The 25,707-nt window shown below is 47.0% G+C and overlaps 1 protein-coding gene across 1 annotated transcript; it reads right to left on the bottom strand.

Moving 5' to 3' along the window:
- Positions 1-7,090: 7,090 nt before the first annotated feature.
- STARD6 (StAR related lipid transfer domain containing 6) lies at positions 7,091-23,875 on the bottom strand. The gene is given in 8 exon segments (XM_075847592.1): positions 7,091-7,387; positions 7,389-7,434; positions 12,394-12,484; positions 13,514-13,631; positions 15,745-15,871; positions 22,346-22,395; positions 23,348-23,438; positions 23,838-23,875. Coding segments are annotated over 8 exon segments (681 nt in total). The 3' UTR covers positions 7,091-7,267.
- Between the last annotated feature and the right edge of the window lie 1,832 nt (positions 23,876-25,707).

Genomic DNA, 25,707 nt, shown 5'->3' on the forward strand with positions numbered 1-25,707 from the left:
TGAACGACGTAAAAGCGAAACCCCAAAAACAATGGAGGAACTGCTGTTTTTTCTCATTCCAGCCCACAAGGAAATATTTTCCAGTATATGGTACAATAAATGGTGTCGTTAAAACTACAACTAGTTCCGCAAAAAGCAAGCCGTATATATAGACGGAAAAATAAAAACATGATTGCTTTTGGAACGTGGCGAGGAAAAAAGCGAAAATTAAAATCTGAAAAATGGCTGCAGAGGGAATGGTTTAATACAATCTCCTATGATGGCAATAGAAGCAATATAAAGAAATATGCAGCTAGCTCCCCCTAGTGGCAGCCTGCAGAAGCATTTGCTGGAGAATTGCCTGCACTTCTAGGAGTACAGGAGATCCCCAATCTGAATTAAAATAATTCTCTCCATAAAAACAGAGAATTGTCGTGGTCCTGGAACGTCTGTGGTCGCTGACCACAAACTCCTTCCATCCAGTCGACGCCCTTCTCTCAAGAGATGTCTTCACATACAGCCGTCCTGCTCCACAGTGACCACCAGGGTGCGCTCACGAGCTCAGTCAAGACTTGAGAAGCCAGACCGCAAGCATGTTGGTGATTGAGCTAATTGGTCCAGAGCACCCTGGGCTGTAAGAAGGTCCCAGCCCCATCCTCCCACGCCTGAGCTTTGTTGTATTTCTAGTCTGTCTTGCAAATGGTCCCCTAGTGTTTCCTGCTCCCAGTGTTTCCTGTATCCTGAACTAGTGCCGTGTTGAGCTGTGTACCATGCCTGTCCTGCTTCTCCACGCCTGACGTCTACCTGCTGCCTAGTTCCTGCCAAGCCTGCCTTGCTACTGTCCGAGCTGCCACAGGTACCCTATATAAACTATAGACTGACCTGCACCCTGTTGGCCAGCTGCCAAGGTGGTACGGCCCAGTGGGTCCACGAACCCTATGTGACAGGTCCTTCTCGTGCTCTCCATGCTGTCCCAGTCCTTCTAGTGCTCTCCGTTATGTCCCGGTCCTTCTAGTGCTGTCGTCCTCTCCCAGTCCTTCTAGTGCTCTCCATGCGGTGCCGATCCTTCTAGTGCTTTCTTAATCCTTCTAGTGTTCTCCGTGCTGTCCCGGTCCTTCTAGTGCTGTCCCGGTCCTTCTAGTGCTGTCCCGGTCCTTCTAGTGCTGTCCCGGTCCTTCTAGTGCTGTCCCGGTCCTTATAGTGCTCTCAATGCTGTCCCGGTCCTTCTAGAGATCTACATACTATCCCAGTTCTTCTAGTGGTCTCCCGGTCCACAACTGATCCTTCTAGTGCTCTCTGTGCTGTCCCGGTCCTTCTCGTGCTGTCCCAGTCCTTCTAGTGCTCTCCATGCTGTCCCGGTCCTTCTCGTGCTCTCCGTGCTGTCCCGGTCCTTCTCGTGCTCTCCGTGCTGTCCTGGTCCTTCTCGTGCTCTCCGTGCTGTCCCGGTCCTTCTCGTGCTCTCCGTGCTGTCCCGGTCCTTCTCGTGCTGTCCGGGTCCTTCTCGTGCTCTCCGTGCTGTCCCGGTCCTTCTCGTGCTCTCTGTGCTGTCCAGGTCCTTCTCGTGCTCTCCGTGCTGTCCCATTCCTTCTCGTGCTCTCCGTGCTGTCCCGGTCCTTCTCGTGCTCTCCGTGCTGTCCCATTCCTTCTCGTGCTCTCTGTGCTGTCCCGGTCCTTCTCGTGCTCTCCGTGCTGTCCTGGTCCTTCTCGTGCTCTCCGTGCTGTCCCGGTCCTTCTCGTGCTCTCCGTGCTGTCCCGGTCCTTCTCGTGCTGTCCCGGTCCTTCTCGTGCTCTCCGTGCTGTCCCGGTCCTTCTCGTGCTCTCTGTGCTGTCCAGGTCCTTCTCGTGCTCTCCGTGCTGTCCCATTCCTTCTCGTGCTCTCCATGCTGTCCCATTCCTTCTCGTGCTCTCCGTGCTGTCCAGGTCCTTCTCGTGCTCTCCGTGCTGTCCCGGTCCTTCTCGTGCTCTCCGTGCTGTCCCGGTCCTTCTCGTGCTCTCCGTGCTGTCCCGGTCCTTCTCGTGCTCTCCGTGCTGTCCCGGTCCTTCTCGTGCTCTCCGTGCTGTCCCATTCCTTCTCGTGCTCTCTGTGCTGTCCCGGTCCTTCTCGTGCTCTCCGTGCTGTCCTGGTCCTTCTCGTGCTCTCCGTGCTGTCCCGGTCCTTCTCGTGCTCTCCGTGCTGTCCCGGTCCTTCTCGTGCTGTCCCGGTCCTTCTCGTGCTCTCCGTGCTGTCCCGGTCCTTCTCGTGCTCTCTGTGCTGTCCAGGTCCTTCTCGTGCTCTCCGTGCTGTCCCATTCCTTCTCGTGCTCTCCATGCTGTCCCATTCCTTCTCGTGCTCTCCGTGCTGTCCAGGTCCTTCTCGTGCTCTCCGTGCTGTCCCGGTCCTTCTCGTGCTCTCCGTGCTGTCCCGGTCCTTCTCGTGCTCTCCGTGCTGTCCCGGTCCTTCTCGTGCTCTCCGTGCTGTCCCGGTCCTTCTCGTGCTTTCTCAATCCTTCTAGTATTCTCTGTGCTGCCCCGGTCCTTCTAGGGCTCCTTGTGCTGTCCTGATTCCTCTTGGATGACATTCCATGCAGAGAGCACCAGGGGGACTGGAGCAGTGCCAGGCATAGGTAAGTTATCCATCCCTTCCCCTGAGAACTGCACCACTAGTAATATTTAACACGTGGACTTCACTTGTTCATGCGCTTGTTTAGAGAGAGAGGTACTTTAAAGGGTGATACCCCTAAAGGGTTAAACTTAGCAGGCACTAAGAGCAGCCACTGACAGACAGGACTCTGCTACATATAGCACCTCATGAACTCCGGTCCAGGGAGCTGTTCAGTGAACTCTCATCATAGCTCCTGCAGGTTTAATTCATCCAGAACATTAGGTAGATGCCCCTACTTTAAGGGCACCAGTCATGACCACAGCTCCTCAATGTCTTTATAAGTGATGAACCTTTGCCCCCTGAATTGGTGAACATCACTGATAGCCAAGTCTGGGCTGTGTTGGAAGATGTGGTTGTGTAGCATTAATTGTGGCTTTTCATCCGTGGACTTTTGTGGCAGCCACCTGACACCAAACATTAAAGAATCCATGAACACCCATAACGTGTCCCACCCATGCTTTAGAGATCCCCAGATGAGCAGTGATGTTTTTCTATTTGCTTCGATGATTTGCAGGGATCATTTTGTCAAAACTTGAGAAAAACGGGCACCACATAAGATGTCTAAATTCCTCCCAATACGCCAGAGGCAACGGTCTTCATTATTATTAATATTTCCGTACTATATTATACATACGTTATTCACAATAGTCCTTATTTTATGTAACATAAGTCTTTCTTTACATTTGTTGTCCTTTTAATATTATGTCCACACATCCAGTTCTTACACATAAATGGTTAAATATGACATGACTTGCATATTGAAGCTCTTACCAGTGGCGTAACTACCGCCGTAGCAGCTGCTACGGGGCCCGCGGCATGAGGGGGCTCGTGTTGCCCGCCGGCACGGGCCCCCACCATGGCCGGAGGCACCGCTAGCAGCCGCTATGGCTGCTACAGTGGGACGCCACTGAACACTACGGCAGAGCAGGGAGGTATCTCCCCGCTCTGCCATTAAACAAAAGACATGTATCCCCTATCCACAGTATAGGGGATACATGTGTGATCGCTAGCATTGATAGGGAGAACGGGGGACTGAAAGTCCCCTGAAGTTCTCTGTCACAAACCTCGGACTTCCGGGGTCTGTGTCGGCAGCTCCGTAGAAATGAATGAAGCGCTGGCCGCGCTTGTGCGCATGAATGACCAGCGCTCCTTTCATTTCTATTGAGCTGCGCAGACGCCGGAAGTCAGAGGTTAGTCATGGAGAACTTCGGGGGACTTTCGGTCCCCCGTTCTCCCTATCAATGCCAGCGATCACACATGTATCCCCTATCCTGTGGATAGGGGATACACGTCTTTTGTAAGACACACTGTAGGTCGGATTTTTTTGGGAGGGGGGACGCTGTATGGTGTTCCCTACAGGGGGGGGGCTGTATGGCGTTCCCTACAGGGGGGGCCGTATGGCGTTACCTACAGAGGGGGGCTGTATGGCGTTACCTACAGGGGGGCTGTATGGCATTAGCACCATACAGCCCCCCCTGTAGATAACGCCATACGGCCCCCCCCTGTAGATAACGCCATACGGCCCCCCCTGTAGATAACGCCATACAGCCCCCCCTGTAGATAAAGCCATACAGCCCCCCCTGTAGATAACGCCATACAGCCCCCCCCCCTGTAGATAACGCCATACAGCCCTCCCTGTAGATAACCCCATACAGCCCCCCTGTAGATAACGCCATACAGCCCCCTTTGTAGATATCTACAGGGGGGGGGGCTGTAAAAAAGGCACTATCTACAAGGGGGGGCCGTATGGCGTTACCTACAGAGGGGGGCTGTATGGCGTTACCTACAGGGGGGGCTGTATGGCATTAGCACCATACAGCCCCCCCTGTAGATAACGCCATACGGCCCCCCCCCCTGTAGATAACGCCATACGGCCCCCCCTGTAGATAACGCCATACAGCCCCCCCTGTAGATAAAGCCATACAGCCCCCCCTGTAGATAACGCCATACAGCCCCCCCTGTAGATAACGCCATACAGCCCCCCCCTGTAGATAACGCCATACAGCCCCCCCTGTAGATAACCCCATACAGCCCCCCTGTAGATAACGCCATACAGCCCCCTTTGTAGATATCTACAGGGGGGGGGCTGTAAAAAAGGCACTATCTACAAGGGGGGGGAGTTGTGTGACACCCAGGGGAGGGGGGGGGGCCCAGTCAAATGTTTGCTATGGGGCCCAGTCTTTCCTAGTTACGCCCCTGGCTCTTACCTACAACCTTTAGAACAGGGGTGCACAACCTAAAGGCCTGTTCACATCAGCGTTGGCTTTCCGTTCCAGGGTTCCGTCTGAGGTTTCCGTCGGGTGAACCCCGCAACGGAAAGTCAAACTGAAACCACATCTTCCGTTTCCATCACCATGATATCAATGGTGACGGAAACATTGCTAATGGTTTGGGTTCGTCACCATTCCGGCAGGTTTCAGTTTTTCTGACGGAATCAATAGTGCAGTCGACTGCGTTATTGATTCCGTCGTTAAAACGGAAACCTTCCGGAATGGTGACGAACGGAAACCATTAGCAAATGTTTCCGTCACCATTGATATCATGGTGATGGAAACGGAAGATGTGGTTTCCGGAACCCCGGAACGGAAAGCCAACGCTGATGTGAATAGGCCCTAAGGCCCGCGAGTCTATTCTGTAAGACCCCTGGCCCTCAAGACTGACATGCTTGTCTGTGTCCTGATAGTTTAGAGACAAACACATGTCTTTTGACAGCCGCAACCTACTGACCGCACCATTATTGGAGCTGCTGTGTCTGGCACTGTTGGGCTGTGTTCACATCTTTATAGTTTTCCGTTGTTCTGCTCCGTCATAGGAGCAGAACAATGAAAAAATGGAATTGCCCGCTCCATCGCATGACGAACACCAATGGCACCTGGCAAAACTCTTTGACTTTAATGGGTTCCGTCGAGTTTCCGTCACGGTGTCCATTATTTTGCCGGACAAAATAGCGCTACATGCTGCAATATTTTGTCTGGAAAAAATGATGTCATTTGCGACGGGTGCTCCGAAGCAGATATGAACAAGCTCTTATAGGAGGAACAGCGGGGCAGTATGAGTTCTCTATCAAGTAGCGTAACTACAATGGAGATAGCCACATGCATGTGCAGCCCCCCGACTTCTCTGGAACTTCTACATAGAATGTTGATTTGCCAAAAATGCCTTCTATGGGAATTCCCCTTTAAGTTTTATTGTTGCCCATGGGAGTGGTATAATCGGACAACGTGGCCAAAAACATCTGTGCCCCCACGCTTTAGAGTTTATCCAATGTAGTGGAACAAGGTAGCTCTCCTAGACCGATATTATGTATGTATACTTCTTATACACATGATTGTTATTATTATTCTCTTTTTTTATATCTGTATGAAAACGATGGGGAGTTAAACATCGGGTAAATAAGTTACGTGGGACTGAATATATTAATTTCCTCCTTTGTATTCTATAGTTATTGGTCAGACAGAGGAATGAATACAAGAGGTATGTGAATTCATCTTTCCATGTGGGGTTTTTGTCTTTTCAGCCCAATCTGGGGCTAGGATTTGGAGTCTTTCACACGTTTGTGCATTTTTAGGTAGTTCTAACTTTGTTTTGCTTTGTCTTATTTTCTACTATTTTATGTTGTAATAAAGATTTTTTTATTGAGAGGTGCAGTTCCCTATACGTGTCTTTTCTGTGTTCCTATAGGGATCATTTCCTCATCGCATTCTCGATGATCCTGGTCTGTTGTAGTCATGGGCCGTGCTAACCATGGTTTTCTTGACCCATTTATTCACTTGTAAAATGCCCAACCCAGCATCACACTATGAATCAAGACAGAATTCTTTAAAAATCAACATTTATGAGACATGATAGACCCCGTAGTTGGGGGAGGGTGGTACCCACTGCTTGCATAGCAGGATGTCCCACCCAGCTGATTGGCGCACACCGGCTTAATGTTATTAGGGTAGATTAAATGCTCTAATTTAAAAGTGGTCTTTCTTAGTAACCCCTTTTTCTGCAAGACATTGATTTCAATAAACTGTTTGCATTTGGCAAAGAGTTTCAATGCAGGTAAAAAACGAAGAATTTAAAAAAAAAAAAAGGCTAAAAAATAAAAAAAAAAGTCCTCATGTACATTAGAAATGTGAAAACCATTTCTGAATATCTTACTCCTATGCTGAGATACGATCTACTGAAGTTACAGGCCCAAAGCCTGAGGCTGCACTACTGAGAGATTTTGAAGACAACTATTTCCTTTTCTGATATCCGTCAGGTTGTCATAGAGATCTTGTGTGGGTACATCGATGTATTTGTTTATTTGGATTCACACACGGTCTCCATAACAACAGTGCATCAGGCAGGGATCAGAAGAAGACATGTCATCAGAGTCTCTCAGTAGTGCAGCCTCAGGCTTTCGACTTGTAACTTTAAGCAATAATATCTCAGCATAGAAATAAGATATTCATAAACAGTTTTCACATTATTAATGCTCATGAAATGGTTTTTTTTAAATGTTTTTCTTAAAGGACTCTTATAATAATATCATGCTGCTTGAACTAATCATCTGAACAATCTTCCATGTTGATTGGCATGGAGTTGTGTATAGTCGGCCTGAGGCGAATGGTGTTAATCATATTAATCTGTATTAAACAAATATATAGGGGAAACTTTTTATCCTTTGACTTTGTCATCAGTGTAAAAGTTTTTAATTCCTTCTCGAACATCATTGATGAGGCCGACGATGTTACCGGGTAAAGCTGATTCCACAATGGCACGCGGCAGTAAACCCCCCCAGATCCGGCTGAATATACGCCACCAGTCTGGAATGTGCTGGGTTCCTAAATGATATAAGTTTAGTCAATAAACTCTCAAATACCTCCACATTCATCATAAATCTAAACATTAGAAAGTTGAAGAAGAAGAAAGGCAAACTAGGAAATAGTCTAATATACTTGACAAAGCTCCTGTGCTCGATTTATTATATATATTTTTTTAATATAGAGTATTTAAAGTGGTATTCTATCCTTTAGCATTGTTCACCTATCCACCGGATAGGTGAAAAATGCTAGATCGGTGGGGGTTCATCCACTGGGACCCCTGTCAAGACCAGAAGGGGGACCCAGCCCCCACAGCCGCAAGACGGCTAGGAGTTTGAATGGAGCGGTACTGCACGTGCTCAGCCTTTGCTCCATTCAAACTTCTCCAATGCCGCCATCTTACAGCTAAGGGGTACCGGGGAGATTGGTCAGCGATCCCTAGGGTTCCCAGCAGTCAGATCCGCACTGGATAGGTGAGAAATTCTAAATGCTGGAATACCCCTTCGACAATTTTATTTCCCTGTTGCTACCACTAGGGGGCGATCTGTACACAGCTATAAAAGGAGACTATTGCACTAAAAAGGAGTTCAATATATATTGATCCCTTTTTGTGGCAGCAGGCAGCTGAGATTCTTGCAAGTATTTGGGAGGGGAAAGCATAAAATATAATCTTCGGTGCTGAGGGTAAAGGTGCTATTACACGACCCAACGTGAGTTGTGTAAACGAGCACCGATCAACGAGGCAGCTTGTTGATCGGCGCTCGTTTGCTCCTATCACACAGAGCAATGATTGGATACGTATAGGAATGAGCGCTCGTTACTACAATTGCACGCCCCCATACATTTTCATAATGTCGGCAGCGCATTTCCCTGTTTACACGGGGAGATGTGCTGCCGACAACGATAATTTTGAATTCTGAATAAAAGAACAGATCAGCAGATGAACCAGCGTTTACTCATTTATCGGCTGATCATTGCTCTGTTTACACAGGGCAATAATCGGGAATGAACGTATATATGAGCGCTCGCTTACCCGATCATTGGCCCGTGTAATAGGGCCTTAAAGGGGTTTTCTACTTTCTGACAACTGATGACCTATCCACTAGATAGGTAGGTCATCAGTATATGATCTGTTCGTGTCCGACACCCGGACCCCGCACCGATTCACCACTCTGGCTGCCTCCGGACGCCGGACGATGTTCCCGGAAGAGTGAATAAGAACAGAGCAGCAGTTCTGTCGAACAGCCGCTATGCATTGGTCGGAGCCATCTGCTTCCAGCTCCTAATATCCTGTGCACGGAGACAGCCGAAGTTGCGGATCGGTGCGGGGTCCGGATGTCGGACACGCATCGATCATATACTAATGACCTATACGGTGGATAGGTCATCAGTTTTCAGAAAGTGGACAACCCCTTTAAGGCCTTACGGAGTTTCTTAGGAAAACACAATTGTAATGGTAGGTGTACTTTAATCCTTTAGTAAGCAGCTTTGTTTTTGGCCTTAAAGGGGTTTTCCCACGAGAGACATTTATGACACATCCACAGGATATGTCATAAATGTTCGATAGATGCGGGTCCCGCCTCTGGGACCCGCACCTATCTCCAGTACGGGGCCCCCTAAACCATGTTCAGCCGCTGCGTGTTGAGGCTGAATGAGGTAAATTCCGACCATGAAAATTTTTATATGGTCGTGAGTTGCGTAAACCGCGCAACTCGCGGAGCTACGCTGTTTTCGTAAGTCTCGTAGAACTTAAAGAGGCTCTGTCACCAGATTTTGCAACCCCTATCTGCTATTGCAGCAGATAGGCGCTGCAATGTAGATTACAGTAACGTTTTTATTTTTTAAAAACGAGCATTTTTGGCCAAGTTATGAGCATTTTTGTATTTATGCAAATGAGGCTTGCAAAAGTCCAACTGGGCGTGTTTACAGTAAAAGTCCAAGTGGGCGTGTATTATGTGCGTACATCGGGGCGTTTTTACTTCTTTTACTAGCTGTGCGTTCTGACGAGAAGTATCATCCACTTCTCTTCAGAACGCCCAGCTTCTGGCAGTGCAGACACAGCGTGTTCTCGAGAGATCACGCTGTGACGTCACTCACAGGTCCTGCATCGTGTCGTACGAGCGAGGACACATCGGCACCAGAGGCTACAGTTGATTCTGCAGCAGCATCGGCGTTTGCAGGTAAGTCGATGTAGCTACTTACCTGCAAACGCTGATGCTGCTGCAGAATCAACTGTAGCCTCTGGTGCCGATGTGGCCGACACGATGCAGGACCTGTGAGTAACGTCACAGCGTGATCTCTCGAGAACACGCTGTGTGTCTGCACTGCCAGAAGCTGGGCGTTCTGAAGAGAAGTGGATGATACTTCTCGTCAGAACGCCCAGCTAGTAAAAGTAGTAAAAACGCCCCGATGTACGCACATAATACACGCCCAGATGTACTTTTACTTTAAACACGCCCACTTGGACTTTTGCAAGCCTCATTTGCATAAATACAAAAATGGTCATAACTTGGCCAAAAATGCTCGTTTTAAAAAAAATAAAAACGTTACTGTAATCTACATTGCAGCGCCGATCTGCTGCAATAGCAGATAGGGGTTGCAAAATCTGGTGACAGAGCCTCTTTAATGATAGTTATGGAAACAGCGTAGCTCAGGTTGGAATTCACCTCATTCAGCCGCGACACACAGCGGCTGAACGGGATTTAGGGGGCCCCGTTCTGGAGATAGGTGCGAGTCCCAGAGGCGGGACCCGCATCTATCTGACATGTATGACATATCCTGTGGATGTGTCATAAATGTTTCTCGTGGGAAAACCCCTTTAAAGAGGCTCTGTCACCAGATTTTGCAACCCCTATCTGCTATTGCAGCAGATCGGCGCTGCAATGTAGATTACAGTAACGTTTTTATTTTTAAAAAAACGAGCATTTTTGGCCAAGTTATGAACATTTTTGTAGTTATGCAAATGAGGCTTGCAAAAGTCCAAGTGGGTGTGTTTAAAAGTTAAAGTCCAAGTGGGCGTGTATTATGTGCGTACATCGGGGCGTGTTTACTACTTTTACTAGCTGGGCTTTCTGATGAGAAGTATCATCCACTTCTCTTCAGAACGCCCAGCTTCTGGCAGTGCAGATCTGTGACGTCACTCACAGGTCCTGCATCGTGTCGGCCACATCGGCACCAGAGGCTTCAGTTGATTCTGCAGCAGCATCGGCGTTAGCAGGTAAGTCGATGTAGCTACTTACCTGCAAACGCTGATGCTGCTGCAGAATAAACTGTAGCCTCTGGTGCCGATGTGTCCTCGCTCGTCCGACACGATGCAGGACCTGTGAGTGACGACACAGCGTGATCTCTCGAGAACACGACTGTGTCTGCACTGCCAGAAGCTGGGCGTTCTGAAGAGAAGTGGATGATACTTCTCATCAGAACGCCCAGCTAGTAAAAGTAGTAAAAACGCCCCGATGTACGCACATAATACACGCCCACTTGGACTTTTACTGTAAACACGCCCACTTGGACTTTTGCAAGCCTCATTTGCATAACTACAAAAATGGTCATAACTTGGCCAAAAATGCTCGTTTTTTAAAAATAAAAACGTTACTGTAATCTACATTGCAGCGCCGATCTACTGCAATAGCAGATAGGGGTTGCAAAATCTGGTGACAGAGCCTCTTTAAGGACCAAGCAATCTTATCATCGTCGCCTTTATTTTTCAGTCGACATAGCCGTATGAGGGCTTTGTTTTTTTTTTGCAGGACGAGTTGTATTTTTTAATACCACTATTTTAGGGTACACAGAACTTATTGATTGACATATAACTTTTTTTTTGGGGGGGGGGACAGCAATAACAGCCCTTCTTTTTTGCGTTTTTTTCTTCGTGATAAGGGGAAACATTTTTTTTTTACCTTTTTTACTTGGAGCTTTATTTTGTTTTACTATAAATGTTATAGATCTTTTTTTAAACAATTATTTTTAGTCACACTATGGGACTTCACCATGCAATTTTTGGATAGTTTTTTTTTAATAAACTGCAATACTTCTGTATTGTAGTGTATTATGCATGTTAGTGGCACGGCCCAACAGGCATACACTGATGTCAAACCTGTGGGCTTTTGTTAGGCCCCCAGCTGCCATGGAAACCCTTCGGCTTCCCGCAATTATGTCGCGGGGAGCCTACGGTGTGACAAACGTAGCCCCCCTCACTCTAAAACCACTTGGATTCAGCGGTCGCTAATGACCTTGCCATCTAAGGGGTTTACCAGACAGAGCAGGAGCCTGGATGTCTTTACACTGACACTTAGTTCCTGGAGCACATGCCCCCATCCGCTTCTTAGCGATGTTGCTAGGAAATGGGGCAATTTCAACAATAACATTATAGTCAGGAATTGAACCTATTACATTCTCTTTTGTAAATAACTGGGGGAATCGCTATATGAGTTGCCGTGATAGCAGTCACACCCAGGCCCTGGTGCCCAAATGGCACATGGTAGGTGGGAGCCATGTTACAGATTCTGCACTTGGGCCCATGGGCCTCATGTTACGCCTATAAACTAACCTTTGGCCCCCTGCACATGGCCAGCTGTGGACAGTCACCCGCATTTGTGGGCCGTGCTCCCATTATAAAGTATGGGAGCACGGTCCGTAAAATCCAAAAATAGGATATGCCCTATTTTTTGCGGGTTATTTCTATGGCCCGGACACCTTCCTGTAAATATACTGGGCAAAAGAAATGAATGAGTCCATACTTTGATCTGCAATTATGGTCCGTAATTGCGGATCAAAATTGCGGCCGTGTGCATGGGGCCTTAAAGAGGAGCTTCACTTTAAGTGTTCTAAACAGTGGAATTACACTTTAATATTATTAATAATTTAATTATATTATTTTTTTCAGGGCAGAGGAAGATAATGCAAGTGCCAATCATGCCCACTTTATCATACTATTTACAGATCTATAGAAGGAATAATTTATTTTGCCAGTGAACATACTCAGGTGGTGAACACACGTATCCACATGGATTATTGTAGCCACGGAGACGAGAGCTGGTTACGGGGCATTTGTCATACTCCACACTGATAGCTGCAAACGGTGAAGAGATGCATACATTTTAATGACAAAACAGAAGACAAAGTGCAGGGAAACAGACAACAGAGGACCCTCCGCAAAAACATGCAGGTATATGAGCTAAGCATAGAGCGCCCCCTACGGCTCTCTAACAAGCCACCAGTCATTGATATGTATTAGCTCATGGAGTTTGCCTAACCGCCGCCCTCTGTCTCTCGCCAGGCTATTCCTCCTATGAAGTTAGTGCTGTAAATTCTACTCTTAGCCAATCAAATGTCTTCCTTGTGCTGCTCTGCCTCCACTGTCCGTAAAACAGCATGAGGAAGACACACTCAAAGAAACTGCAGCTGCATCCCCCTCCTCGTCTCTCTTTCCAGTCTCCGATACTGTAACACTGTTGCCAGCGGAAAGATGCAACTGATTTATTATAGGCGTGCACCTCTTAATATATTTGTTGCATCTTACTCCAGCGGAGCAGAAAGCTAAGACTGGCATATGAAACACCACTCTTAGGCCCCATGCACACGACCGTATTTTTAATCCATCCATAAATACGGATCTGTAGTCATCCGTAAATCATCCGCATATACGGAAGGGTGTCCGTAAATACGGTCCATAATGCATTCGTATTTACGGATCAAACTGAGGAATCTAGGGTAATCCCCTGGCGTTGCAGAGCAATGCTCTCGTAATTATGGACTGCTACGGATGCACGTCCATAGCCATCCGTAATTACGGAAGCGCCCATAGACTTCTATGGGGAGTCCATGCTGTAATTGCAGACAAAAAAAAGGACATGTTTTATCATTTCTACAGCATGGACACCCATCCATAAAAATACGGAAAGGTGGCCGTAGCCCATAGAAATGAATGGGTCCGTAATTAAGGATGGAAAATACGATTGTGTGCATGGGGCCTTAGTAAATCTGCCCCAAAGTATATTAGAAAGTCGCAGATTTGGACCTCAGAATCATCTTCTCTGGTGGGTCCAAGGAATCCCAGACTGACGCAAAAGAAGGATCAAAATTTTTTCCTGATACTTACAATTAGTGGTGACTATTCCGCCATCATATCGCCTGACGTGAACTAAATCCACAAATTCTCTTGATGAGATAATCCCCATACCATAACCGTGTGCGATAGAGTGACAGATGACCGTGTCCTTCAGAAGAAAACTCTTTATTAGTAGTACTCTACATGAAAAAGAACAGTAGCCACCTGGCAAATTATAAAAATAAAATGCTGCTTTCTGTGATGGCGTGCAAAACATTTTATGAAGGGGTGGAGTTAACATATATAACTAAGTAAATCTAAAATTCTGTGCTGATTAGTTTCTTAATACACTATATGGACAAAAGTATTGGGAGACCGATACATTACATCTATAGGAGCTTTTATGACATCCCATTCTAAAGCCATAGGTATTAATATGGAGTTGGTCCCCCCCCTTTGCAGATAAAACCTCTTCCACCCTTCTGGCAAGACTTTCTACCAGGATTTTGGAGTATCTGTGGGAATTTTTGCCCATTCATCCAGAAGAGCATTTGTGAAGTCAGATACTGATGTTGGGGAAGGGGGCCTATCTCACAATCTCTGTTCTAGTTCATCTCAAATGTGTTGGATGGGGTTGAGGTCAGGACTCTGTGCGGCCAGTCAAGTTCTTCCACACCAAACTCCCCCAACCAAGTCTTTATGGACCTTGTGCACTGGGGCACAGTCATGGATAATAGAAAAGGTCCGAACCCCAAACTGTTCCCACAAAGTTGGAAGATACAATTGTCCAAAATGTCTTGGTATGCTGAAGCATTATGGTTTCCCTTCACTGGAACTAAGGGGCCGACCCATGAAAAACACCCCCATAGCGTTATCCCTCCACCAAGCTTTACAGCTGGCACAATGCAGCCAGGCTGGTAACGTTCTCCTGGCATTCACCAAACCGAGACTCATCCATCAGACTGGCAGATAGAGAAGCGCGATTCATCACTCCACAGAACACGTTTCCACTGCTCCAGAGTCCAGTGGCAGTGGCTTTACACCACTCCACCCGATGCTTGGCATTGTGCTTGGTGATGTAAGGCTGGCATGCAGCTGCTCTGCACCCATGCCATGAAGCTCCCGGGCACAGTGGTTGTGTGGATGTTAATGCCAGAGGTGGTTTGAACTCTGCAGTTATTGGGTCAGCAGAGCGTTGGTGACTTTATACACTATGTGCCTCAGCACTTGGTGACCCCCTTCTGTAACTTTACGTGGTCTCCACTTCGTGGCTGAGTTTCTGCGGTTCCTAAAAACTTCCACTTTACAATAATATCACTCACAGTTGATGGTGGAATATCTAGGACGGAAGAAACGTCATGAACTTACTTGTTACAACGGTGGCGTCCTATTACAGGACCACGCTGGAATTCAGTGATCCCTTTACAACGACCCATTCTATCACATGTTTATAAAGTCGACTGCATGGCGAGTGCTGGATGTTATACACCTGTGGGAATGGGACTGGATAGAACACCTGGATTCAATGATTAAGAGGTGTCCCAATACTTTTCTGCATATAGTGTATATATATCTATATATATTATACATCAATAACAATTGAGGGGGATCCCTTTCCCCAAATGTCCGTCCCAGAATAGCAATCAACGATGCTGATGTTTTTAGCAAAACCCCTGAGACTAATAAGGGCCCCCTAGGGCTGTTCTGAGACAATTTCTGTTATGCCATACCTGAAGTCTGTCATAACATCTGCCTGTGTATATTATTATTATTATTGTTATACTGTAAGTATTCCAATGTATTATAAAAAAAACTCTAAAAGTCCCCTAGTGGAACATCAAAAAAATTAAATTGAATAAAATAAACCTATAAAAGAAACAAAAAACGGTACACATAAAGAAAAGGAAAAAAAGCAATAATTTAAAAAAAACTTTATTCAATTAATTTTGAGTTTTCAGAAAACAGCATAAAAAAAACATCAAAATTAAATTTTTGGACATTCTGCTAAAAAAAAAATCTATTTAAATTAGACACTATTTTATACATACTGAAAATTATAATAAAAAAATATACATTGAAACGCAAAAACAAGACCTCACACCAAAATCAGTGAAGAAATAAAAAGGTTATGGTGTTTCGAAATACGGAGTGCCAAAAAATGTAAAATATGCTGTGTCCTTAAATTGTGGGGTTAAATTAGGAAAAACATAACTTGGACAATTTTTGGTATGTGGTGGGGTTCTCAGGTTTACACGAATATACTAAATACATCAGGGAATTACCTCATCAATATCTTCTAGAATGGAATACGATTTTAGGGCTTTGTCCCACTTTGATCTGTATTTGGCAAGATACATAAAAGGAATAACTTTTTCCGGGATTTCCTCAATTATTCCCTCTCCGCGATATCTGCAATTGCACGAAAAACAAAAACACAAAAACATTACATATAAAGGGACCAAGAAACCTATATATTGTAACGTCCTATCATCCTGCAGATGTCTTCCTCCACAGAGATGCCAGAAGATGCGGCCGTCCTGTCCTGCAGTGACCACATTGGGGTGTGCGATCAAGCTCATTCCTGGCCTTAAAGGGCTAGAGCACACAAATGTTTTAGATTTGACTGATTTCTCCCAGATCACGCTGGACTGTAAGAATAAGAAGGGCACTGCCCCTTCACCCATGCCTGAGCGTTGTTGTGTTTTCCCTTTGCAAATGGTCTCTTAGTGTTTTCCAGTTCCCACTGTTCCTGCTACCTGTATCCTGTGCTACCTTGTTCCTGTGCCATAGAGAGTTGGAGTCGTGTTGTGTCGTATACTACGCCTGCTGTATTTCACCGCGCCTGGTGTCTGCCTGCTGCCAAGGTCCCATCCGAGCCTGCCATTGCTTTTGTCTGTATTGCCACAGGTCCCAATTTTCAAACTATTGACTTTGCCTTGGTATCCTGTTTGGCCAGCTGCTATCCTGCTATGGCAGTACGTCTCAATGGGTCCACACACCCATTGTGACAGTATGCTCAGGCCATGGACCCCGCTGGTCAATCCAAGACCATGACGACGTCACAAGCCATGCGGTCAGATATGCTAGACCTCCGCTCACGACAAGACCAACTCCTCCAGGCGGTGAACATCATTGCACATCGGCTGGATACGCAAGCTGCAGCCTTCCCGGCACCTGTTCCTGTTACCTCTGCTGTTCCTCCTACTACACCTCCTGGCAGTGCTAACTCCCGATTTTCTCTGCCACTACCTCGTTGCTATGATAGAGATGCGAGGACCTGCAGGGGGTTTCTGAACCAATGCCAGATTCACTTCACATTCTATGCAAAGGACTTCTCTTCTGATGACGCAAAGATCGCCTTTATAATCTCCCTCCTCACTGGCAAAGCCCTGGCGTGGGCGAACCCTATGTGGGAACGTCAGAGACCCGTGAGTTACAGCAGCTCGTACAGACTTTCCTTACTATATTTGAGGAACCCGGGAGTTTCATCGGCTTCAGCATCCCTGCTGACCCTTCGCCAGGAATACACCTCCGTGGTCGATTACGCCATTCAGTTCTGCACCCTGGCTGCCGAACTAACCTGGAACGACGAGGCCTTGGCTACATTCTGGTATGGACTGTCCCCTGAAATTAAGGACAAGCTTGCCACCCGAGATCTGCCAGCTACCCTGGATGACCTGATTCTTCTGGCCGCCCGCATTGACATAAAGATCCGTGAGCGGTCCCAAGAGGTTAGTCGGAGGGAGAAATCCCTAGGCCAGCTCCTACATTTCAGCAACCCCTGCTGCCCTCATCAGCTGTTCTACCACAGGAGTCTATGAAGAGGGACAATCTCAAGTTGTCTATCCAGGAGAGACAACGCAGACGCACCTCGGGACTCTGTCTGTATTGCGGCCTCGGAGGCCATCTTGTGCCTCTGTGCCCTCAAAAGCCCCAGAGCCTAGGATTGGTTGGAGAGACACTTTGGGTGAGGAAGGACTTTCTTCTAACTTGTCCATCCCCGTGACCATAGTGTCCGGTGAAAAGACACTGTAACGGCTGCCGCGCCGTTCCCCGCCTCTTCCACGGTCTCTGCTCTGGTTCCTGCACCCTCCATTTCCTTATGCTCGTCCCGAGCTCCACTTATCCGATCCGGATGCTCTGCAGGCTCTGGGCGTCGTCAGGTAACTGCATCTCTCACCTCCCACCACGGCCGTCATCCACAATGTGCGGCTGCAGCCACTAGAGGGCGCGCTGACTCTTTCCTTCTTAAAGGGCCAGCGTGTGCCAAAATTCCTAGACTTCCTATTTAAGGATCCTCCTTCCTCTCAATCCTTGCTTGTTCAACCAAGTTCCCCGTGAGTTTCCCTGTACCGTTTCCCTGTACCCTGGTTCCCTGTTTCCCTGTTTTCTTGCCTTCTGCCTTTGTCTGGATTTCCCGTTTTTGACCTCTGCCTGAACTTGACTTTCCTTGCCTGCCGCCTGCCTTGACCTATTGATATCGATACCCATAACGACGTCTACTGCCTGTCCTGACTTCTGGCCTATACATCCGACTGCCCCTAAACCTGCTGTGCCAAGCGTTGCCCTGGGTTACTAGAACCATCTCCCGGACGACACAGAGGATCCACAAACGAACCAGGTGAGAACCGTGATAGACGCACTGGGTCTCTGCCTATCTGGACTCTGGATCCGCAGCTAACTTCATTCAGGGAGACCTGGTGGATCTTCTCCAGTTGCCCACATCCCTCCTAGAGAGGCCATTGATCATTACCTCGGTGAATGGACTGCCTCTGCCCGACCCAATTGTGGCTGTGACCAAACCGCTGAGGCTCTAAGTGGCAGCCCTTCATTCAGAGCTAGCCTCTTTTCTTGTCCTGTCAAGTCAACCTAGTGCTGCTGGGCCTTCCTTGGCTTTGACTACATGCTCCAGTTCTGGAATTCTGGAGAGGTTCTCCAGTGGGGTCCCAAGTGCCTCAACCGCTGCCTGGGGCAGATCCATCCGGCCCAGCCTCAGTCATTGTCAGGATTGCCTTCTCACTATTCACAGTTTGCGGATGTCTTCAGAAAGAGGGAGGCGGAGATGCTGCCCCCACATCGGACGTATAAGTGCCCTATTGAACTGGTTCCCGATGCATCCCTTCCCCGTGGAAGGGTATACCCTCTATCCTTGCCAGAGACTCAGTCTATGTCCGCCTATATTAAGGAGAATTTGGAGAGGGTTTTCGTATGAAAATCCTCCTCCCCGGCTGGGGCCGGGTTCTTCTTCGTCAAAAAGTAGGACGGATCTCTTTGACCCTGCATCGACTACCGGGGCCTCAACCAGATCACGGTCAAAAATAGATATCCATTGCCAGTTGATTTCAGAACTTTTTGACCGCATATGAGGAGCCAAGATTTTTTCTTAGCTAGACCTGCGTGGGGCTGATCAGTACTTGACGGGAGGACTTTTGTACGCCTCGCAGATATAGGAAGAATTCTTTGCTTGGGACACAGTTCCTAACTGGCAGGCCACGCGGGTGCCTGTAAGACCCGAGACCTGATTGCCTGTCATTTCGGGTGGCCCACGCTGCCCAAAGACATCACGGTACTTTGTCTCGTCCTGCACGGTGTGCGCGGCTAACAAGGTTGCTCACTCCAAACCTGCTGGCCTGTTCCAGCCGCTGCCTGTGCCCAATGTTCCCTGGCAGCATATAGCAATGGACTTTGTCATGGACCTGCCTCCCTCTGCTGGATGCATTACGGTCTGGGTGGTGGTGGACCGATTCTCGAAGATGGCTCATTTCGTTCCGCTGACCGGCCTACCTTCTGCTTCTCGACTGGCCAACCTCTTCATCCAACACATCTTCCGCCTGCATGTCGTGTCTGATCACCTACGATCACCTACTGATCAGCCCCACGCAATCTTGGCTCCTCGTATGCGGTCCAAAAGTTCTGAAATCAAGTGGCAACGGATATCTATTTTTGACCGTGAACTGGTTGAGGCCCCAGTAGTCGATGCAGGGTCGAAGAGATCCGTTCTTCTTTTTGACGAAGAAGAACCCGGCCCCAGCCGGGGAGGAGGATTTTCATACGAAAACCCTCTCCAAATTCTCGTTAATATAGGCGGACATTGACTGAGTCTCTGGCAAGGATAGAGACATCCGCAAACTGTGAATAGTGAGAAGGCAATCCTGCCAATGACTGAGGCTGGGGAGGCGGCCGGATGAATCTGCCCCAGGCAGCGGTTGGGGCACTTGGGACCCCACTGGAGAACCTCTCCAGAATTTCAGTCCATAACTGGGGCATGTAGTCGAAGCCAAGGAAGGCCAAGGTTGACAGAACGAGGCTAGTTCTGAATGAAGGGATGCCACTTGGAGCCTCTGTGGTTTGGTCACAGATACAATTGGCTCGGGCAGAGGCAGTCCATTCACTGAGGCAACGATCAACGGCCTCTCCATGGGGGTTGTGAGCAACTGGAGAAGATCTACCAGGTCTCTCTGAATGAAGTTAGCTGCGGATCCAGAGTCCAGATAGGCAGAGAACCGGTGCGTCTTTTCACCGGACACTATGGTCACGGGGATGGACAATTTGGAAGAAAGGCCTTTACCCAGAGTTGTCTTTCCAACCAACCCTAGGCTCTGGGGCTTTTGGGGGCACAGACGCACAAGATTGCTTCCGAGGCCGCAATACAGAGTCCCGAAGTGCGTCTGCGTTGTCTCTCCTGGATAGACAACTTGAGATGGTCCCTCTTCATAGACTCCTCTAGTAGAACAGCTGATGAGGGCAGCAGGGGTTGCTGAAATGTAGGAGCCAGCCTAGGGAGTCCTCCCTCCCGACGAACCTCTTGCGACCGTTCACGGATCCTCATGTCAATACCGGCGGCTAGAAGAATGAGGTCATCCAGGGTAGATGGCAGATCTCGGATGGCAAGCTCGTCCTTAATTTCAGGGGACAGTTCACCTCAAAGTTCTGGAGAGCCCTCTGTAAACTCCTCGATATAAAGTTGGACTTTTCCTCAGCCTACCATCCCCAGTCCAATGGTCAAGTCGAGAGTATCAATCAGATCATGGAGAACTACCTACGACACTTCATCTCCAGGCAGCATGATGACTGGGTGCAGCTTCTTCCTTGGGCCGAGTTCTCTTATAAGAACCATACTAGCGAGTTCACAAGAACCACACCATTCTTCATTGTTTACGGCCAACACCCACGAATCCCTCTCCCGGTGTCCGTTATGTCGCTGATGACTCTACATTCAGGGACTTCCTACAGATCTGGCAGCAAACCCGATCCTCTATTCTGCTGGCGGTCGACCGCATGAAGTGAAAGGCAGACACAAGGAGAAGAGAGCATCTTCAGTTTCTTCTGGGTATCAAGGTCTGGCTCTCCTCAAGAAATATCCGGCGGAGGATGCCATCGTGCAAATTCGCTCCCAGGTTCCTCGGACCCTTTGAGATCCTCCAGCGGATCAACCCGGTCTCTTATAAGCTTCGGCTGCCCGCTACCCTCAGAATCCCCAACTGCTTTCGCGTCTCTTCTGAAGCCTTTGGTCCGACTCTTAGCCCTGCAGTTGCCCCCAGCAGTTTTGCCGATGTATTCGAGGTCAAGGAGATCTTGGACTTCAAGAGGAAAAGCCTTTTACTTGGTGGATTGGAAGGGGTTTGTCCCAGAAGAGAGGTCCTGGGAGCCAGAGGAGAATGTCAAGGCTCATTCCTTCATTAAGATGTTCCTCTCTCATTCCGGCCCCAAGAATAGGGGGCGTAAGAAGGGGGATACTGCAACGCATACTCCTATCATCCTGCAGATGTGTTCCTCCCCAGAGATGCCAGCAGATGCGGCCATCCTGTCCTGCAGTGACCACTAGGGTGCGCAAGCTCATTCCCTGCCTTAAAGGGCCAGAGCACATACATGTTTTAGATTTGACTGATTGCTCCCAGATCACCCTGGACTAGAAGAAGGGTCCTGCCCCTTCCGTCATTGCCTGAGCGTTGTTGTTTTCCTGTGTTAGTCTTTGCAAATGGTCCCTTAGTGTTTCCCAGTTCCCAGTGTTCCCGTTCCTGCACCCTGTGCTACCTTTTTCCTGTGCCGTAGAGAGTTGGAGTCGTGTTGTGTCGTATACTACACCTGCTGTATTTCACCGTGCTTGGTGTCTGCCTGCTGCCAAGGTCCCATCCGAGCCTGCCATCGCTAATGTCTGTATTGCCACAGGTACCCTTATTCGAACTATAGACTTTGCCTTGGTATCCTGTTTGGCCAGCTGCTATCTTGCTACGGCGGTACGGCCCAGTGGGTCCACACACCCATCATGACATATATCCTCTATTTTATATCAGTCAATATCGATCGTAGCTAGGGGGCAGGCCGGGCAATTGTTGGGGGCCAGAGGAGGTGCCAAGAAGCCTTTCTGCCTTGGCCATGGTATTTCGGTACAGGGCTAGGGCTTGGAGTTTATTTATTTTTTTCTGGGTGAAGGAAAGTTTAGGTACGTCTCCGCTGTGTATAGACAAACGCTCCAGCCTCTCCCTGCAAAGCTTTTAGACATAGCTGTTTCTACACCACCTGGTGGTATCCAGTGGTACTGCATCGGTGCTTTTTACATTTTTAGATTTTCCTTCCCCCTGCTGAAAACCCTTTTAGATTATGCAATTCTTAAATATGGAAATGGAGGAATTATCACTGCATAGCTAGGTAGATCTATAATTTAGGACAGTAGGAAAGCTGTGTGGCTGATGGAATTGCCACCATTCTGGTTATCACCCAGCTTTCCCAGAAACAGAACTAAGGAAGTTGACGACAAAAGAATTTGTGCTGAAGGTTTAATTGGGATAGTGATAGAAAAGGAAGGACTGAATGCATTATGTAGAAGAACAGTATACAGTTTCTCTGCAGCTCTCCTTTAAGCGATTTTACTATCCTACTTACATATTTCCTGAATACTCTTTAGATGGTTTCCACGAGACAGTAACATTTTTCTGAAATGGACATAAGGTTTATATGTTATCAAGAAATGAGGAAAGAAAAGTGAAGTGGGATGGAAGGTAAGAGAAGGAAAAACACATGAAGGGTAGGAAAGAGAAGGAAATGGAAAGGTCAAATGGATGGAAAAGGGAGGCGATTAGAAGGGGCAGGACAAAGGGAAGGGAAGAGGATTAAAAGGGAAGGACAAAAGGATGGGAAAGGGAAGAGGATTAAAAGGAAAGGACAAAAGGATGGGAAAGCGAGTATTAAATGGGAAGAAGAAAAGGATGGGAAAGGGAAGAGGATAAGGATACAGAAGAGAAAGAAAGGACAACAGGATAAAGAAACGGAAGAGAAGAAAAGGCCAAAAGGATGAAGAAAGGGAAGATGCACAATGGGAAAGGACAAAATGGTGGGTAAAGGGAATGGGAAATTACAAAGGGATAGAAAAGGGAAGAGAAGGAAATTCAAAGAAAAAAGGATGGGACAGGGAAGAGAAGGAAAGGCAAATGACAAAAGAAGGGCATAGAGAAGATGAAGAAAAGAAAATGAAGAGAATGAATCACAAAAAGGAAAAAAGGAGGATTTGAAAATTACACAGTGATGGAAAAAGGGAAAAGAACAAAGGGATGGAAAAAGTAAAAGCAGGAAAGGGAAAGGACAAGGGATGACAAAATGAAGAAAAAGGAAAGGAAGAAAAAAAGGATAGGAAATGAAAAATAAACCAGGAAAGGAAAATGACAGGGAAGGTGAAGAAGCACAAAGTGTTAGGGAAAATGACAAAAAGATGGAATTAAGAAAGAACCAGAAGGAGTAGGGAAAGGGCAGACAAGATTAAAATGGAAGTCAAGAAAGAATGATAAAGGAAGGGACGACAAAGATAGGGAAAAGATGGAAAACGAGAGAAGGTGAAAGAAGGAGCAGAGAAGGTTTTGTATCCACAACCTGTAAGTTATAGATATTTACCGTAGGTTTCGCCACTTTCCATTCAGATGTATCCTGACTGTATGATAGAATCTTTTGGGAGACTTCATCGGCTATCTTCTTATAGTCAATCCTTAAGTTAATCACATAATTAGAACTCTTCCTTACCCCTGCCCAAAATATAATTTTGACCACTTTGACTAATGCTCCTCAACATTAAGTAATGGTTTCTTATTATTTTAGGTATTTTGCAATAATATATAAGTATTATCTGTGCAATAATACAGTTTTGTGATATCTCAACTGAATAATCAGATAAAACTGTAATGAAAGTTAGTACCTGTGCCACTCCTTGGTCCTCTACTGCTCAGCACCACCCCCTGCAGGCAAAATATTGTCACTGCACTGCAAAAAAAATATAGAAACATAGGTATTGATCACAGGTAAGGCCATATGATCTGCCTAATGTATGGTGAACAGTGATATACATCAATCAAAATTGGACCTTAATTATGGAGCCCGGTTTTGTTACCCAGCCCAGAAGGGCCTGGTGTTTGTTTCCCATCCCATGACCCTTGGGACGATTACCCCCCCCCCCCTGTATTTGCTAATAATGCAATTCCTCTGGCGAGGGGAGTCCTGCACAAGTTTTCACCACCCGGTAGCAAAGGTAAATGGGAGCGCAGGATGGATTTTTTGGTAAGTTTTTGATTATTATTTTATATATGCTGGATTGTGGTGGTGGGATCAAGGATCTAATGAAATGTGTTCTAATAAATACAGGTAGCTTCAGCGACTACCAAGGAACCCATGAAGGGAGGGTAGATCATCTCAGGATCAGCAGTTGATGAACCCTGGCATAGCCCAGATCTGCTGTGCCAGTGGAAACCGGGGAAAAAACTAAAAATAACATAAATTTGTGTGTGCATGCGTGTCTGTGTACGAATGTCTTCAGAGATCTTTTATTATTTGCTGGATCTGCCCATTCACCTGTGTTATTATTATCTGCTAGATCTGCCCTGGTCACTTGTAATTATTATTATCTGCTAGGTCTGCCCCGGTCACCTGTAATTATTTTCTGATAGATCTGCCCCGGTCACCTGTAATTATTATTTTCTGATAGATCTGCCCCGGTCACCTGTTTTATTATCTGCCAGATCTGCTCCGGTCACCTGTAAGTTCTATTATTATCTGCTGGATCTGCCCTGGTCACCTGTAAGTGCTATTATCTGCTAGATCTTCCCCGGTCACCTGTAAGTTCTATTATTATCTGCTAGATCTGCCCTGGTCACCTGTAAGTGTTATTATCTGTTAGATCTGCCCGGTCACCTGTAAGTGCTATTATCTGATAGATCTGCCCCAGTCACCTGTAATTATTATCTGCTAGAGCTGCCCCGGTCACCTGTAAGTGCTATTATTATGTGCTAGACCTGTCCCTTCACCTGTAAGTGCGATTATTATCTGGTAGGCCTGTCCGTCACCTGTAAGTGCTAGTATTATCTGCTAGATATGACCCGGTCACCTGTATTATCTGCTAGATCTTCCGCGGTCACCTGTAAGTGCTATTATTAGCTGCTAGATCTGCTCCAGTTACCTGTAAGTATTATTATACGCTAGATCTGCCCCAATTACCTGTGTTATTATATGATAGATCTGCTTTAGTCACCTGTGTTTTTATTATCTGCTAGATCTGCCCCGATCATCTGTAAGTGTTATTACTAGCTGCCAGATCTGTTTATTATGTGCATAGTGATTAAACTTCACATGGCCGCATTGTGCAATTGCTACCATGAAACGTCACATCTATATGAACGCAGTCACTGTGGCCTAGTGAAAACACAGGACTGATGGCGAGCTGCGGTGGTACGAAAACGAAGGAAAATGTTTACAAATTTATTCTAATGTTATTTAATCCTGGATTGTCCAGGATTAGGGTCTGCGTTTTAGCCCACAAACAGCGCCACTCCTGTCAATAGACTGTGTCTGGTATTGCAAGTCAGCCCCATTTAAGTGAACACTGCAATACCAGCACTGCAAGACACAGTTAATGGCTATAAGTGGCGCTGTTTCTAGGGGAAAAAAAAAAAAGTGAACCTTTGTTTCTAATCCTGGATAACACCTTTAAGATTTAGAGGGAAATATTTCAATCTTGGACAACCACTGTAGGAACTTGTGTTTGGAGGGAGTCCTTTCTTCTTACATCTATATTGTATCCTTATAGTAACAAATCTACAATGTTCAGCAGTAATATAGGAGGTCAATAAATCTACACGGTTACACACAATAGTTACAATGTTGCCATGCTGGAAATCCTTGGCATTGTCCAAATCTTACCCCAGTGCCAGAAAGCTGCAGGAGAAGCCGTGGCAGCAGACACCTTACCTCCTCCTCTTCTGTACTCT

This window comes from Rhinoderma darwinii, chromosome 1 (genome assembly GCF_050947455.1).
Source record: "Rhinoderma darwinii isolate aRhiDar2 chromosome 1, aRhiDar2.hap1, whole genome shotgun sequence".
Taxonomy (NCBI): Eukaryota; Metazoa; Chordata; class Amphibia; order Anura; family Rhinodermatidae; genus Rhinoderma; species Rhinoderma darwinii.